General features: G+C 36.0%; 1 protein-coding gene, 1 long non-coding RNA gene and 1 pseudogene across 2 annotated transcripts; all 3 read left to right on the top strand.

Moving 5' to 3' along the window:
* The first annotated feature begins 952 nt into the window (after positions 1 to 952).
* Positions 953 to 1,916, top strand: LOC106333478. Its single transcript, XR_001268388.1, has 2 exons — positions 953 to 1,123; positions 1,403 to 1,916. It is a non-coding gene; the product is annotated as an uncharacterized LOC106333478 (long non-coding RNA).
* A 6,293-nt stretch (positions 1,917 to 8,209) lies between these two features.
* LOC106332420 lies at positions 8,210 to 10,560 on the top strand (annotated as a pseudogene).
* Positions 10,561 to 12,627: 2,067 nt separating this feature from the next.
* LOC106333322 (3-ketoacyl-CoA synthase 18-like) lies at positions 12,628 to 14,080 on the top strand. The gene has a single exon (XM_013771786.1). The coding sequence runs from the start codon at positions 12,689 to 12,691 to the stop codon at positions 14,078 to 14,080; it is 1,392 nt and encodes a 463-aa protein (XP_013627240.1). The 5' UTR covers positions 12,628 to 12,688.
* The last annotated feature ends 4,259 nt before the right edge of the window (positions 14,081 to 18,339 follow it).

Genomic DNA, 18,339 nt, shown 5'->3' on the forward strand with positions numbered 1-18,339 from the left:
TTTTTCAAAATTTTAAATCTTATCCCCAAAACCTCACTTCTCAATTCTAAACCCTGAAACCTAAACTCTAAACTCTAAACCCTAAACTCTAAACCCTAAACTCCACCTTTTGAGTGCTATTTTTGTGACTTTTTAGCCTTGAGTGCTAGTTTGGGAACAAAAACTTGATTTAGTGCTATTTTGGTCTTTCTCTCAAATAAAAACTGGCCGAATGGTTTATTAATTTTTAGGAAAATAAGACAATGGCACTAGGATGTAAATAACTTGGAAAACCAAGGGCAGGATCCTAGTAGGGATTCTGTTTTAATAATATAGATACATTCTAAAACCTATGAAATAGCCATATATAGTTCAGTTTCCGGTTATATCTGTTCAGTCCGAATGTATCTGAATAAAAGAAAATTTTTTAAATCAAAACATAAAAATACTTAAATTGAATAGAATATCATTCAGCATACATCAAGTTGATAAAAACAACAAAGTGTTAAATCAAGTATGGAAACAAATATAGTTTTAAACAATATGCATTACCTTATAGATAGAGTAGACCTATATTATGGCATACATAAAATTTTTGTTTTAAATTTAATTTCTTACTTGAGAAAAACGAAACATGTTTGAAAGCACAATACATTGACATATGCAGTTTCCAAATCCATTCTGATTCAGTTTATTTGGTTTTCTTTTCTTTGGGTATAAAAACGTATGAACGTTCAGATATTTATAAATGTCAGGTCGATTTCACAATTATGTCGATTCTTGGATATGGAACAGTCTAATCTATATATCTTATTATATAAACAAGAGTTTACTCTCTTCTTAGAGAAACACGTCACTAATTTGCTCATTCTCAGGGCGACACGTATCCCACCCATAAAACTCTGCGTTTCATTTATTTAGGTTATATATTCCATTTGGGGTTTTTACGACTTCTCGCCGTCTTTGTTATATAGTATTTCGGTTCAACTCACCGAAAACATAGAAATTTGTAAACGTTACAGAATCTGTCTATATTCAGGCATCATCACTTTAAAGCAGTTACTAACAATAGCTCCCACTCCTATCACGATTCATCAATGAATACATCCCTAACTTTCTTTCTCTGAATTTCAACTATAATAAGGTTCATTCTATCCCCTGAAAATCCATCTGTTCAATCCTCTCAGTCATAGACTTTTAAAAAATACAGTGATAACAATGGCTATCTCTGCTGTTATTATAGTTTGAGTGTCAGCTAGCAACTCATGCTCTTCAATCTATTTCTCGAAAAGTTTTTTTTCTTTTTGAGAATTAGAAAAGTTACTGTTTCCTGATTCACTCATGACTTTCAATCTATTTCTTGAAAAGCTGTAGATTCCCGATTTGAATGATTCTTAAGATTTTGTTTATTGATGTTTTGCAGGTGGAGAAAAGAATATAGAACGGATGAGAGATCAGATCTGTTGTTGAAGCTAGATTACGATGTGTTTTAGAAGCATGGTCTGGAAATCTTCTACGAGGGCTGACTTTATCTGAGGAGATAGCTCGATGGGTTCTGTAATTTGTTTCTTCGTTGAGGTTGAATCGAAGAACTGAGGTCGGAGAGCGGAGGGTCTGTTGTGGATTATCTACCTTTTTTAACTTTACCATCATCTATCTTTCAACAACTTTTTGATTTGTTTATCTTTGCCAACTGGATTGACAACTCTTCTACTTATTTTATGCTTCAGTGGCGGGATTCAATGAGATAATAATTAATTTTGGTTTTGATTCATCGGTCGAAGATTCCTATTTTGAATTTGGTGTTTTTTTTGCTTTTTTCTCTTTCTATTTAGTATTAGGATTATTGTGACAACAACAATTGTGATAAATGGAGCATCTGAAGGAAGAGCAATAGAGCATTGTAACGAAGATCATCACGTCGTGCTTTGTTTTTATTTTTGAAACTTTTTTTTTTTGAAAAGGTGGGTCAAATGGTGAATAAATAAACCAAGTGAGTTGTCAGATCTTTACTTATCACGTCATGCTTTGTTGAACATAAAAATGCTAAAATGGCTTCATCATGAACTGAAGAAGAATCAGACAAAAAAGACAAAGAAATCAGGTTATGGTTAGCTTTTTGGGTTAGATTGGGTTTAAATTAAGTTTTGGTATGGTTTAGGTGATTTAATATTATTTGGAAAAAAATATAGATTTTAAGAAATATAAATTTAAAATTATATTATGAAAATTAAACAGTAACATTTATTTTGGAAATTATAATCATTTATTCAAATAACATGGTTTACTTGATTATCAAATAAAAATATAAAAATTCCAGCAAAAATGTATATTATTTTTATTATTTGGTCAAATATATTAATTAAATAACTAATCTTTTAACAATAATCTACAGTAAAAACTAAATCTAGTAAAAAATCTCACGGATTTTTTTTGGTCATCAAACTCTGGAAAATCAGAAGAAATTATGTAAAAACCACATCCAGTTATTAATTTATAATTAAAATATAGATTACTTAACAACAGAAAATCACCTTAGACGTTTTAACAAAAAAAACATTTTTAAATTAAAAGTAATATTTATTTTAAAAAATCATAATTTCAGATAATATAGTTTATTTAGATTTCAAATACAATAAATATACAAAATTTAACTAATATGTATTTTTGAACAATAGCAGTTAATATTAAATATTTATTCTGATTATCTAAATTATTTGTTAATTTACATCCCGCCCGTAGGGCGGGCCGAAACTAGTATAAAATAAATTTGTACCTCTGATAAGTGGCAATGGGCTTTTGCGACATATATCCCTTTTTTTTTTTGAATTGGTCCCAATTTTTTAAAATCATGATCCTAACTCCTAATGTATACAAATGATTCTTAAATACAATTCAAAGCACTAAAATGATCAAAAGTATTAGGTGTCACATACAACCTCCCATCTTTCTTGATCTGTAGATTAGAAGCTATAATAATTCCATAGATTTAGATAACAACTACGATGCAGTCCAAATAGTAACAAGAACATATAAGTAGAGATTTTTGTTACTATAACTGCAGTGCGGTGCAGTTTGTAAATATTCGGAACCATAATCTTCTTTTTTTGTTGGTTTAGGTATTTTCAATTTGAAAAACTAATAAAATGGGATATCAAATCAAGAAGTAGTTAAAAACATTTCTTTTTGTAAATGTCTATTTTATCTTTTAATTTCCACCACTAAATTAAAAATGATCTAATATGATAGATATGACTGGTCTGAGAATTTTAGTTATCTAATCATTTTTGTACTAACCATCATCATATTAAGTTTGATAATCAATTTTCTTGGTCATCAAAATTCAAGATGGATAAAAAATAAATAAAATAATATAAATATATTTTAAATATTTAATTTATTTACAACTAAAGTAATATAAATATTCATTTTTTATTATTTTTACTATATTCTATTATTTAATTTAAAATTATTTATTTAATTTATTAATAAAAATCATAAAATAACAAAACTAAAAAGAGGAAACTATAGCACATCACAAAATTAAACCTAAAACCTCCACAATTACTGAGACAAGCAAAATGCCATAGTAACAGTAACTCAATAAAGGTCTGGAAGTGAAAAGAGATCAAGAACAAAGACTAAATTACCTCACATTATCATAGAGTATCTTAACATGAACAAACAAAGGTCAGAAAATGGTATAAAGATAAAATCTGAGACAAAGCAATCCATCAAACACAAAGGAGCACGATTAAACACCAACGCAAAGAACCAAAAAAGCGGATCAGAGGAAGAATAACCACCGAAATGCCAAAGTCACCACTAAGCCAGAAGACACATGCTTAAAGCACCAGAAGCACAACTATAAGTTAAGAAGTGAGAAACACCTCACAAACTAAAGAATCAAAGACAAGGCGCCCATGCCAGTGAAAAACCACAAAGCTCTGGATATAATATACCAAAGCTCCAAGATACTAACTCCGCACACCTATACCAAGTGAAGCATGGGAAGAAGAGAAACAACATGAGGGAGAGAGAATGGAAGTCAATCACCGATAAACCAGAGCCCAAGCTTGAGACCAGAAACAACCTTCCAGACCCAAAGAGCATACACGGAGGAAACAAATTATCTAAACCTGGAGTGGCAAACATAGCGAAAGGGAGAGCCACCAGAGACGCGAGCAGCGATGAAAACTGAAATGCGATGAGAAAACAGAAGGGGAAGGAGAGACAAAACGAAATCAGCACACTGTGGAGCCGTCCTCAAGCTACGAAAGAGAGCATAGAATTCAGATTACTAAAAACCAGATCTTGAAAACCAAGACGAGCATGAACTACTGACGGTAAGCCAATGACGAGGAAGACAACATCAAAGATTACAAAATCTGACCCAACCCAAGGATGTAGTCCCTAACATCAACAAAAATCTAAGGAAGAAGAGGAGCAGACAATATTAACCGGAAAAACCTACAACGCCGTGAGAAAAAATTGCACAACTAGGAACTCATAAACTCGATCTATAACAAATATCAGATAATCTCACATGAGAAGAAGGTGAGGAAGAACAAGAGCACGGACGTGAGTCTTTTTCCGGTGATGGTGAAAAGTATCGCATACCGGAAAGATAAAAAAAATATTGATGGTGATGGCTCAAGGTCAAAATATATGGAGAGGGCAAAAAACATCTTAAGAGATTAAATAATTGAGTTACTTCTTTTGATTTTAGTTTTTGAAGAGGTAAGGAAACATTTGTATCCGATTTGGTCTTTTTAATTTTTAGATTATTAATGGTTAAACTACATTTAAGATATTTTGGCTAAATTATGTGAACCAATCAAGTTATAGTTTTAGTGTAAACTATACCCGTCCATAGGGGGGCAACTACTAGTATTAAAAAAAAATCAGTTTTAATTTATTGTAATAAAATATTATAATAGATAATTTGGGTTGTTGGAATTAAATATTACATCATTCAAATTTTGAATTAAATATAAATTAATTTAAATAATTTTATATATTTCAGATAAAATATTTGTGTACTTCAATTTTTTCTCAATAATGAACATAAATTTTACCTTATAAATTATAATTTTGGATATATGATTATAAATATAGATACTATTTTAAAATATATAATTTTTATTTTGGGTATCTGGTTCTCATTTTGTTTTCCAGATGTAAAAAAATATGAACTGTTCGGATATTATTTATCAAACCAAACCTTAATAATGCACCAAAAACTTCTAAAAATGATAAAAATTAGAGTGTCGTCACTAAATAAAAGCCGAACCACACTGTCTCACTTATTGCACTACTTCTAGACCATCCAAAGCAAAAGCCCAACTATATGAATAAATAGTGAAAAAATAAAATTACGAATATGTGTCAAATAAACATATAATCTAAATGTGATCAATGATAATATTACAAGTAATTAATATATTAAATTATTAAGATTAGAAATTTATAATACATAAAATTATTTTTAGCCTATTATTTGGTGTTTTAGTTGGAGATAAACAAAAAAAAAAATTTGAACACCAAATCATCAAATTTGATGTTATGGTTGGAATTGTTCTTAGGATATCTGATAAAATGCCCAGGTTGGACTAGATTCGCATGCCTAATTACATGCCTAGTCTTATCCAAAAACCAAACTAAATGAATAAGCCGTATTGGTATACCCAAAAAGATTCGGTTGAGTTGTCAAATTAAATAACCTTTCCCGCTTTCTACTTCGACTTAATCACAGTCTCCTCTCTCCCCTTGACTGCAATCACACATTGACCTTCTTAACGATCGTTACTGTGACTTGTCACGTTACCCTTTCTAGCTATATATATACACGCAAAAACACACAAAAAAGCTAAGAAACAAAATCTAATTAAAGACATTTCCTTTTTAATTCTTCTCTCTCTAAATCATAACAAAAGTTATCAAACTGTTCTCCTATTTTCTCCATACAAGTGTTCATCAATGGCGTCTTACTGATTCTAGTCCTATCAAACCCATTATTTTTTATTGAAAATACCATTTTATATATATAAGCGCACACACACGTCCATGGAAGCTTCAGCACCCGTCAATGGCGGATCAGTACACATCCGGACGGAGAACAGAACACGAAAGCTTCCGAATTTCTTACTGAGCGTGAACATGAAATACGTCAAGCTCGGTTACCATTACCTGATCACAAACCTCTTCAAGCTCTGTTTGGTTCCGTTAATGTCTGTCGTAATCACATACATCTCTCGGTAAACACCAGACGACCTCCTCCACCTTTGGCTCCATCTCCAATACAATCTCCTCGCCTTCACCTGTGACAGGTTCACATCAAACCGTTATGCTTTATTTTAAATTTCATTTTGGTTCAAATAAACTTGGGGTTGTCCCATTCGTTTTTGTCTTTTGTGGAGTCAGCAAATAGGTCGTATGTGACCGTTTGTGATCCCCTTTATGTACCAGCTGACTACACCTTTCAGAAATCAATCAGAAAACAATTTCAGTCATCTCTATCTTATCTCTCTCTCTCGCAAAGCTCCAAAGCTAGCACATTTATCCCTGAGATCTTGTTCTTCAAGGTGATCCCTCTTTTAGATCACTTTCTAGTCTTGATTTCTTCTTTCTTAAGTTCTTGGTGAGCTCTAGATTGGATTTTGGTTACTCGGTTCTAACCTTGCTATTACATTAGTATCAGAGCCTCTCAATTCTCGGCGCTGCAATGGTGGAAACACGGCTCCAAGAACGTTCTCTGTCCGAACAGGTCGACGAGATGCGCTCTCTCCACACCCTACTCGCAGCGGAGGTCAAAACCCAGCACGACTCCCTCAACTCCCGTTTCGACAGACTTGAGACGAAGATGTTCAACACCATTTCCCGTCTCCAAGCCGTCGGAAAAGCCCCGATGGACCCAGGCCCATCCCACCCCCCCCCCCCCCCATCTCAAACAACAACCCTAACCAACCCCCCGACCCTCCCGATACCAACGACCAACGCCCCGACCGAACCCCACCACCTCACAGCGGCTTAGCCTCTCGCCTCTCAAAGATAATGTTCCCATCTTTTGACGGCAAAAACCTCCGCGATTGGATTTCCAACTGCGAGCAGTTCTTCGACATCGACGCCACCGTGCCAGAGCTCAAGGTCCGCTTAGCGTCGATGCACCTCACCGGTAAAGCCACCCAATGGCACCACAACTATATGAGTACACATTATGGGATCTTCCCTTCATGGACTGAGTATGTCATGGCCATCTCCAGCCGTTTCAGCGAGCTCTACGACGACCCACTGGCTGAGTTGGTCGAGTTGAAACAAGGCTCTGACTCGGTGGTTGAGTTCCTCGACAAGCTCGAAACCGCTAGAATGCGACTCATCCTCCCAGAGGCTCACGCCCTAAGCATCTCCTTAGCCAACCTGAACCGTCATCTCTCACTCCACACTAGACAGTTTGAGGTCTCCTCCGTCGTCGGAGCTGCGAAGATCGCCATGCTTCACGAATCCTCCCTTCACCACACACCCTCCAAACAACCCAAAGCTCCCTTCAATCCCAACCACAAACACAACCAACCCTTTTACCACAAAAACTCAAACAACCCTCCCCTCCTCCCTACCCCAACCACACAAAATCCCACCCCTAAAGCCATTACCTTTCCCACAAACAACGATAAACCACCTCGAAAGTACTCTTACCAAGAGATGCAAGACAAGAGAGCAAAAGGTCTTTGTATGTTTTGTGACGAGGTCTACACACCAGGCCACAGTTCCAAACACACACGCTCTCAGATTTATGTCATGGAAGGCGACGATGATGAGCCGCTTTTCTCGGACTCTGAGGAGGAGTTAGACAATACTATTGCAGCAGCCACAAAGAGCAAAGAGGAAGACACACCTGTGATTTCTATCAATGCTCTCAACGGTTCCTCCACTTTTAACTGCATGAGAGTTATCGGTCAGTATGGCAAGCGAAAGCTGCATATACTGATTGACAACGGGAGTACTCACAACTTCTTGGACCTCAATGTTGCGAACGAAATGGGTTGCGTGCTGGAGAAGACAGGACCCATGGCTGTAATCGCCGTAAGCGGCAACACCATGCTCTCGCGCTACAAGTGTCGTAACTTCACTTGGAAGGCTCAAGGCTACACTTATACTTCTGAGATCAGGACACTCTCTCTAGACTCCTGCGATTTGGTGTTAGGTGTTCAATGGCTTTCCACGCTAGGTCCTATCTTGTGGGATTTCCTCAACCCAAGAATGGAATTCACACTTAAAGGACAGAAGAATGTGCTGCGTGGAGTCAAAAAAGATGGTTGCAAAGTCATTAAAGGAAGTATCTTAGACAAGCTACTGTCCAAGCAACCGCAAATAGCTTTGCTACAAGTGAGAGAAATCACAGAAGCGCAAGCATTGAGCCTCGAACCCTGCTCTCTCCTGTCTCATTTATCTGCTGGAGATAACACAATGGCCGATAACGCTGCTCTACAGGAGTTCCTCAGTGATTTCTCTTCCCTCTTTGAAGAACCCACTGAGCTACCTCCGTTCAGAGATGGCTACGATCACCAAATCCCTCTGGAATCAGGCGCTATTCCAGTGAACTTGAGACCCTATCGCTATTCTACGATCCAGAAAGATGTCATTGACAAAATGATCAGAGAAATGTTAAGTCAAGGCATCATTCAGTGCAGCTCAAGCCCTTACGCGTCTCCCGTGGTCCTCGTCAAGAAGAAAGACGGCACTTGGAGACTGTGTGTTGACTACAGGGGTCTGAACAAACAAACCATCAAGGATAAGTACCCCATTCCCCTCCTTGAGGACTTACTTGATGAGTTGGGTGGTGCCAAGTACTTCACCAAGCTAGACCTCCGCGCTGGGTTCCATCAGCTTCGCATGTCCCCTGCTGATGTCTACAAAACGGCTTTTAAGACACACTCGGGTCATTACGAATATTTGGTGATGCCATTCGGCCTTACCAATGCGCCTTGCACGTTCCAAAGCTTGATGAACCGAATCTTTGAAGGAGTCATGCGCAAGTTTCTCCTTGTCTTCTTCGATGACATTTTGATCTACAACTCTTGTTGGGAAGACCACCTTAAGCATCTACGTGAGGTGTTTCAGATACTCCAGCAAGAGCAGTTGTACCTTAAACCCTCTAAATGCACATTCGGAGCAACTGTCATCGAATACTTTGGCCATTTCATCTCTGCAGAAGGTGTCAGTACCGACCCAAGCAAGATCCGGACAATCGAGCAGTGGCCTGTCCCCACTACACAGAAGCAGCTTCGTAGTTTACTGGGCTTAGCAAACTACTCTTGTTATCTCCCTCCCGCGAGTCTTCAGTTCAGTTATCAGAAGTTCATGCATCACTCGAATCTCATCGAAGAGTTCGACGACTCTTCTCTTGAGTTTCAGAAGAAGATTATCGAGAGGTCGGGTTTAGGAGAAGACACTTCTCTCCCTGAGGTTCTGCACTGCATCCCTCCGCCTACAACGATTGCGGCGGCGCGTGAGTAAGCTGAGCTGGTGATGTTTGGTTGTCTCGACAAACTATTCGAGAACACCAAGATTAACCCTAGGGATATAAGTGTCTTAGTCGTGAACTGCAGCTTGTTTAACCCGACCCCTTCGTTATCCGCCATGATTGTTAACAAGTATAGGCTTAGAGGGAACGTTAAGAGTTTCAATCTTGGTGGGATGGGATGTAGTGCTGGTGTTATTGCCGTTGATTTGGCTAAAGATATGTTGCAAGTTCATAGGAACACTTATGCTGTAGTGGTTAGCACAGAGAACATTACTCAGAACTGGTACCTTGGTAATAAGAAAGCGATGTTGATCTCGAACTGTCTGTTTCGGGTCGGCGGAACAGCGGTTTTGCTTTCTAACAAGGCTAGTGATCGTAGACGGTCTAAGTACAAGATGGTTCATACCGTTAGGACTCATAAAGGAGCTGATGAGAAGGCTTGTGTGTATCAAGAAGAAGACGATAATGGTAAAACTGGTGTTTCTTTGTCTAAAGATCTTATGGCTATAGCTGGCGAAGCGCTTAAGGCGAACATCACTACTTTAGGTCCTTTGGTTTTGCCTATAAGTGAGCAGATTCTGTTTTTCACGACTTTGGTTGCGAAGAAGTTGTTTAGTGCTAAGGTGAAGCCTTATATTCCTGACTTCAAGCTTGTGTTCGATCATTTTTGTATCCATGCTGGTGGCAGAGCTGTGATTGATGAGCTTGAGAAGAATCTTCAGCTTTCGGAAACACATGTTGAGGCGTCGAGGATGACCTTGCATAGATTTGGGAACACTTCTTCGAGCTCGATATGGTATGAACTACCTTATATAGAGGCCAAAGGGAGGATGAAGAAAGGTAACCGGGTTTGGCAGATTGCTTTTGGAAGTGGGTTTAAGTGTAACAGCGCGGTTTGGGTGGTTCTTCCGAATGTCAAGCCTTCGGTTAGTAGTCCGTGGGAGCACTGCATTGACCGATATCCAGTTAAGCTTGATTTCTGATTTAGTAAAAGAAAACCATTGTTTTGGTGTCATTGTGGTTAGTCCTAGTCTTACTACTTACATTGTCTGCCTTATTTATTGTTCCTTTTATAAGTTGGTCAATTGTTCTTGTACTTTGAATGTGATGCTTCTTGGATTATTACTCTAACATTGAGTGCTATGGCATCTTGAATCCAATTTGCATCTCTATTTGATCACATGCTAGTTGGAACAAGAATCAGAATTTATGGACTTGATTCGCTTGCAAGCACATGGACACCACATATTAAGTTTCATTTAATTTAGGAATGTTAACAATGACATGTCCCTATCTCCACATATCAACAAAATGAGACTTACCCTAGAAGGAAACCATATCATGTGTTACCATCTGACCCTCGATTTCAGCCCACGACTTGTCACGGCTTATGTATATCATTAAAACCCCGGACACATCCGCTACAACTGCCAAATCTCTAAAATCTTCACTATCCAGTTGAAAAACGCAACTCTCTAGTCTCAGGCCATTTAAAAGTGAAAGTATTTTGAAGTGAAAGAAAGAAATCTGACCCTCGGTTTCTTGGTTGCTATATTTGGCCTCGTCAGAAGTCCACAAGACACTAGAGACTTATAAGATATCACCAAACCGCCGATATAGCCTCTATAATCGGTAAATGCCGTAGTTTTGTCAATTTTTCTAAATGAAGTCATAACTTACATATTCTTGAAACCGACCATGTGATGGTTACAATCAACCAAACTAGAAGATGAACAAAATTGGACGCATGCTCATTTGATTTGGCAGCGTCACAATTCCACAAAGCACCGGAGGTTCTATACTTTTGCCGTACGTCTTGATACAGCCACTGCATGCCTTATGGGTCCTTTTTGGTTCCTAAACAAAAAGGAGGAGAAAATAAGTAGGATTTTAAAATAATAAAAAAGTAGGATTTTTAAACATTAGTTTTATGAAACTGAGGACACAAGTCCTCGGAATATAAAAAAAAATACTTGTTTAAACCTCAATTTCTTGTCAAACAAGAAAACAAGAAAACAAATAGGTTTTCCACGGCTAGAGTGTTTATTAAGGACTTCCCATCCAAGAAAAAACAGCGTGGGAACATGTGCACAGGGGTATTAGACCATGTTTCTAGCTGGGTCTTAGTGGGGTTTTAAGCAAAATAATTCATTTAATTAAATCAAAACAAAATAAAAATGGGCTTACCGATCCTTAACTAAGGTTTTTTAGGACCAGTTTTGAAGTGGGATTTTCATTACGTGTCAGCAAAAAAGGACACAATATTTTTTTAATTGATTACTAGTTATGTTTGGTTGTCGATTGATTTTGTCATTGTTTGGTTGTCGATATAGATGATCCTTGTTTGCATTACCTTTTAGTAGTTAACTAGGTAGTTTTGGACTAGCCTTTTGTTTGATTTGTTGGTTCAAGTTTTAGAGATCCTATCTATTGATGACTTTTATGTGTGTATTACTTCTCATTTGAATCGAAAAAGTTTCATTTTTTTAAGAACTCTTAGTTAAGAAACTCCCATTGGACCATTCAAAATGGGAATTTCTTAACTAAAATTCTTAGGTTACTTTTATTAATTAAAAAGTTATTAAGAAACCAATTAGAGATAATAGGGATAAACATGTTCTTAAACCCTCAACCTATTTGTGCTCTTTCTTGTTTTGGGGATTTGTTAGTATTGTAGCGTCGTACGTACTAGAACAAAACCACATGACTAATCACTGGCTTTATCGTTTTCTAATATATTAATAAATCTTTATAACTCATCAAAATTATCTAGTGGAAGAACTAAAGAAGATATGTGATGTGATCCAAAATTTAATAGATTACTAATTTTGTGTAAATTGAAGTAAATTAATGAAATATTTGGTCAAAATTAATTTTTGACCCCCAAGAAACTTGTGTTGGAATTCAAGTAACTCACAAATGCATACAAATTTTATAATATATTATTATATTAATTTTTATATATCAAATTTATATATTATAATCTTGATTACGTTTCTGGTAGAGTGAATGCAATTTGAAGATTCCTTAACATGTCAGATAGGAAATAAAATATTTGCAGGTTTTGCATGCTCGTCTCTATAAAGTATTTGCATGTGAATAGAGCTAGGAGCTGAGTGCAGAAATAAGAGGTGAGATAGAAGAGAGTACCTCCCTACCCTTTCTTTCTTTGTTCTCACATACTCTCTAATGGCTAACGTAAAGCTTATTTACCATTACCTCATAACCCACTTTTTCAAGCTCTGTTTGCTCCCATTAATAGCACTTGTGGCCACTAAAGCATCAAGCCTAACCCTAAACATTCTATTTGCGATTTTCACTTTCGGGTCAACCGTCTACTTCTTGACCCGACCTAGACCTGTTTACCTCGTCGACTACTCCTGCCATCTTCCTCCTGCGCATCAAAAGATCAATATCAACAAGAATCTTGAAATAAATCCTTTCCTGAGTTCACTGGGCGAGACGTCGTCTTTGGACTTCTTTTATAGGGTTCTTGAACGTTCAGGTCTGGGGGACGAGACCTACATTCCAAATGCACTTCATAGCGTCCCACCTCTCCAGACCATGGCGGCGGCGCGTGAGGAGACAGAACAAGTCATCTTCGACGCCATAGACAATCTCTTAACCAACACCAAAGTCAACACGCGCGAGATCGGTATAATCATCCTCAACTCAAGCACGTTTAACCCGACTCCTTCGCTCTCAGCGATGGTTGTGAACAAGTACAAGCTCAGGAGCAACATCAAAAGCATCAATCTTGGCGGTATGGGCTGCAGCGCAGGCGTCATTGCCATCGATCTCGCAAAGGACTTGTTGCAAGTCCATAAGAACACTTACGCTCTTGTGGTGAGCACAGAGAATATCAGCCGCAACGCGTACGCAGGTGACAACAAATCAATGATTGTCGCAAACTGCTTGTTTCGTCTAGGTGGGGCCGCGATATTGCTCTCAAACAAACCGGGAGACAGGAGACGTTCCAAGTATAAACTGCTCCACACGGTTCGGACACACACGGGAGCGGATGACAAATCTTTTAGATGTGTGCAACAAGAAGATGATGACAAGGGCAAAACTGGCATTTCATTGACTAAAGACATAACCTCTGTTGCTGGGAGAACCATTACCAAAAACATAGCCACTTTGGGTCCGTTGGTTCTCCCCGTGAGCGAGAAGCTCCTGTTTTTCAAGACATATATACGCAAGAAGTACTTCGACGACAAGATTAAACACTATGTTCCGGATTTTAAGCGTGCCATTGATCATTTCTGTATCCACGCGGGTGGGAGAGCTCTGATCGATGAGCTCGGGAAGAGGTTGGGGCTATCTCCGGTTGACGTGGAGCCATCTAGATCAACTTTGCATAGGTTTGGTAATACTTCTTCGAGTTCTATTTGGTATGAGTTGGCTTATACGGAGGCTAAAGGTAGGATGAAAAAAGGGGACAAAGCTTGGCAGATTGCTTTAGGTTCGGGTTTTAAGTGTAATAGTGCGGTGTGGGTGGCTTTACGCAATGTTAACCCGTCGGTTAATAGTCCTTGGGAACATTGCATTGACAAATACCCGGTTAAGCTTGATCTTTGATTCTCTCAAAGTTAATAATTAATAAGGTTGATCTCCAGTATGCATGCATCTGTCCACTTGTTTCTCTAACCTTTAGTTCATGTATTATTTACAAATAATGTTACTAGAAAAGTTTGAATTTTTTATAATTAATTAATAATATTAATGACAAATCAATTTTAGTTATAAATTTAATGTTTATTTTAATTATAACAAAATCTTTTGAGAAAAATATAAAAAAACTTACCAAAAATTCAAATATATTTTTATAAAATATTGAATTAATTTGGTAACAAAATTTCAAAAATCATATAATCTTCCAAACTAAATGTAAATAATATATTCAAATTTTTATGATAATATTAAAGTTCTATATTTATAAAATAAAAAATATCCGCACGAACCTATAGGTCAAACTCTAGTTACACATTAAGTAAATGTTATTTTCAAAATATGATTTAATTTTAATAGATAAAAAGTTAGTTTACAATAATATCAAAATATGATTGATGTTAACAAATATTTTAGTAAGGAAAAAAATTATGGGAAGTTTACTTAAATGACACAAATTAATTGTGTTATTACTAGAATGACTCATATTTTTTTGACAATTATTAGAATATTTTTCTGGTCGAAATTTCTCTTGTCCATATTTGTAACAAAAAAAAAAAGCATTACCAAAATATCCTTAACTTTTGATCGACGGCAGATTTGTTTTCAAAAAATAAATCTGTCAAATAATAAGTCTATTTATAAAATCTATATAGAAAAAAAATCTACCGTTAAAGTGGTGTCAGACTTTTTTTGAAACGTTAGATTTGTTTCCACGGCAGAGTTAATTATCCGATTTGAATAGAAAACAAATTTTTAAGAATATGTTTGTCGAATGAGGTAGTAGATTTGTTATAAATGGTAGATTTTTGTGGTCAACTTATTTTATTATGTTTGACTTATTTTCTTACGGCAGATTTATATATCCGACTTAAAATTGTTAGTAAACTTTTTGTTTATGTGGTGACAGACTTTTTAATTTATGTTATGGCAGATTTATTGACGGAAATCTTGGTTTATGTAAACCAAACTTAATTTAATGTTCAATTTCGTCCGGTTTACATTAATTTCGAATATGGTTTATTTTTAGGTTAATTAAGATTAGAATTAGGTAATTTTAGTTGTCATCATCTCTCTCATTTCTCTTTTCTTTCTTATCAAGTTGTCCTTTTTCATGGTGGTTTAATCACTTGTTGCAATCCTTATGTTTGGAGAAACATGAACCCAATGATGTATCAAAGAAACAATGTTATATATTTACTGAGTTTGAGATAAGGTAAGAGTCAATACTCAAACTTAGTTATAAGGTTTCATGCCTCACCAATATCTGACTGTAATGAGTGAAATTCTCTGGTTATGCTTCCATGAATTCAAGTCGACGTTTTCATATAAACATCACATACTAGCGGCTGCTAAGCTTAGATTGCAAATAAGTTGTAGAAGAAGGCTTTGCTTATTTGTTCAGGGTATATTATAAAGAACAATAACAAGGGAACCAGATATATACACTAGAATGCTAATGATTTTAGCTTATGTTGCAGAGCTTCTTTACAAGGTATCTACTAAATGATACTACAAGTTAATAAATAATGTACTAAATACATGTATACGTAAGAAATATTGGGGACCATATCTATCTTTTAATGGCTCCATATCCATTGAAAAGTACTCCACTTTCATCAGTCACATCTTAATGATGAGGCTTCATCTTATAAGGTGTGTGTTAACCAACAACGGTGACTTCTCAGAGCCTGCTACAGTTCTAGTTATCCTCTTTTTCTTTTCCCCAAATCACAGTGTATAATCCAAAGCTCAAAATCGCTGATCCAATGACACTACACACAACACATATATGGCAAGATTTTATATAACCATTTATAGAGATGCATACGAGGAACTACTTGGTTCGAAAAAGCGAGCGTTTCTGGCGCCATGCCACTAAGCGCCTCATGGCGAGGACCTCAACGCTTCGGGACCCCATTGCCAGGCGAGGTACATAGATCCCCGCTTTTCCTCGATTTTTTTGATTTCCTTAAAGCGCTAAAAGCGGCGATTGTTGTACCTATATAAAAAAAATTGATTCAAAATTGTACACTTAACAAAACGGTTTAGGAAGAATATCTACTGTATCTAAATATACTCTTATCACGTATTAGGCGTGTAGAGGAGGGTATCCACAATCCCACTAACTTAGCACACAATCCCGCTAACCCTATTTCATCTCCTATATAATAACCTTACAAACTTTAAGTTAAACTCATTAGCTTCTCTACTCATCTTAATTTGGTGTTTTAATTTGGTATTTTATATATGAACCTTTGAGTTTTATTATATCTATTTGGTGTTTTTGGTTTTCTACATGTCTTAGCTTTCTTATGTTAACTTAATATATATGTATGGTTTTGTAGTTACTTTTTTTTGTTGCAGGTGGACAAAGCGCTCGATTTGCAGCGCCATGGCGCTAGGCGCTAATCTCCAACCTCATCGCTTCATGTCGCCACACGCTTTTTAGAACCAAGGGAACTATTGAAGCTAAGTGCGATTTGTGATGGATTAGATTACAAGTAAGTGTATCCTCAAGTGCATGGAAGAGATTACAGATAAGGTAAAAAAAAAGTTTGATATCTGATCACACTCTGAATGCTAAAATTGAACTTACATCAAAATTCCATGACGGAGTTTCGTTTCTCTCAAACATGTCTATTGCATCCTCAAGCTTAGGCAAAGGTCTTGAACGATCTCCATGTTCGTCACTGCAGTATATCCCACAGCGTTAAGACTCAAACAGAAAACATAAAAGAAACGCTTCGAAGATCTATATGAAACTTGGTCCATGGAGCTAGCTTGTTATCACATCTAACAAAAAGGTAACAATAGACCTTACAAGAACCCTATGGAAAACAGAAGAATAGGTCAGGAAAATAATCAACCTCTGCACAGACATAACTGGTGAAAAATTATGGTTATTAAGCTGTATGCATACCTGCACTCCAACTTTTAGCCAACACTTCTCAATCCTATAAACACCATCATATGCAGATCTTTTTTCTTTGTAAGACCTGTATATGAAATATAAAAAGTTAGGATCACTTGTCGTCAGAGTTTATCAAGTGAACATCCAGTTATCTTTGCACAAGGTTTAACTCAACTTTTGGACAACAACCTTTTCTTGTTCCCTTAATATAGCATTGGCGCACAGAAAAGGATTTGGAAAGCTAAAGAACTGAGAATGTAAGTAAAGTGTTGAGGTGTTGGGAATTAGGGTTTTCAAAATTTAACATTCAATCAAACAATACATGTTAAGAATATGTAATAACAACTTAGTATTGCATAGATTCAGAACTTACACTTTCAATTATCTTCGATTTAAATCTGGATTTGTCAGAGGTGATCTCGGATTTAGGGTTCCTCTTGTGACGGCGGCGGCTGTGACGGAGGAGAAGTCGTCGGAGACGGAAGTGAAAAAGAAGGGTTTGATTTGCTTTCGTCGCCTTCAGAGAACACGACACACGACCCTCTCGACGGCGAAGTGAATTTTTTTTGAGAAATAATTAAACATTTCTCTATTAATAAATCTCAGTGGCAATTTTGTGAATAATAAAGAAAAATGGTGTTTTGGTATTTTTGTTTGCCTTGTCAGTTATTCTAGTAAATACAAAAGTTTATGAGTTATTCTAGTCATTACGTTTATAAATTTGAGTTATCCCCTATATATTAAAAGAGAAGCATTATAACATTTTTTGTAAACACGTGTCATCACCACAATCATTCTTAGAATCTTTAGAAAAATATGTTGGTCCATCAAAATATATAATAAGCTTTTTATTAAACTAATCATAAATTGATATTAATGTTCTTCATTGTTTCCTTAAATAAAAATAACAAAATTACCAAATGTGGCTAAAGTATATATGACAATTAATGATTTTGAATAATAAAGATTTGATAAAAATTAGCCTATTCTCTATTATTTTTTAAATTTTAACATATTAAAATAAATTAAACAACCACATTAATATAGTAAAAATTTAGATTTTTCTGTATATGTTATATTTTGAAATTTTAAAAACGAATATAAATGACTAAAGTTGTCAAAAATCTCACATTCAATTTTTCATGGTTCAGATTTTTTGTTATAACAAGATATGAATGATTACAAAATTATATAATAAGAAGTCTCATTTAATAAATATTAATATTTTTTAAAATAAATTATGTACCATATAAAA

The sequence above is a fragment of the Brassica oleracea genome, chromosome C3 (assembly GCF_000695525.1).
Source record: "Brassica oleracea var. oleracea cultivar TO1000 chromosome C3, BOL, whole genome shotgun sequence".
Taxonomy (NCBI): Eukaryota; Viridiplantae; Streptophyta; class Magnoliopsida; order Brassicales; family Brassicaceae; genus Brassica; species Brassica oleracea.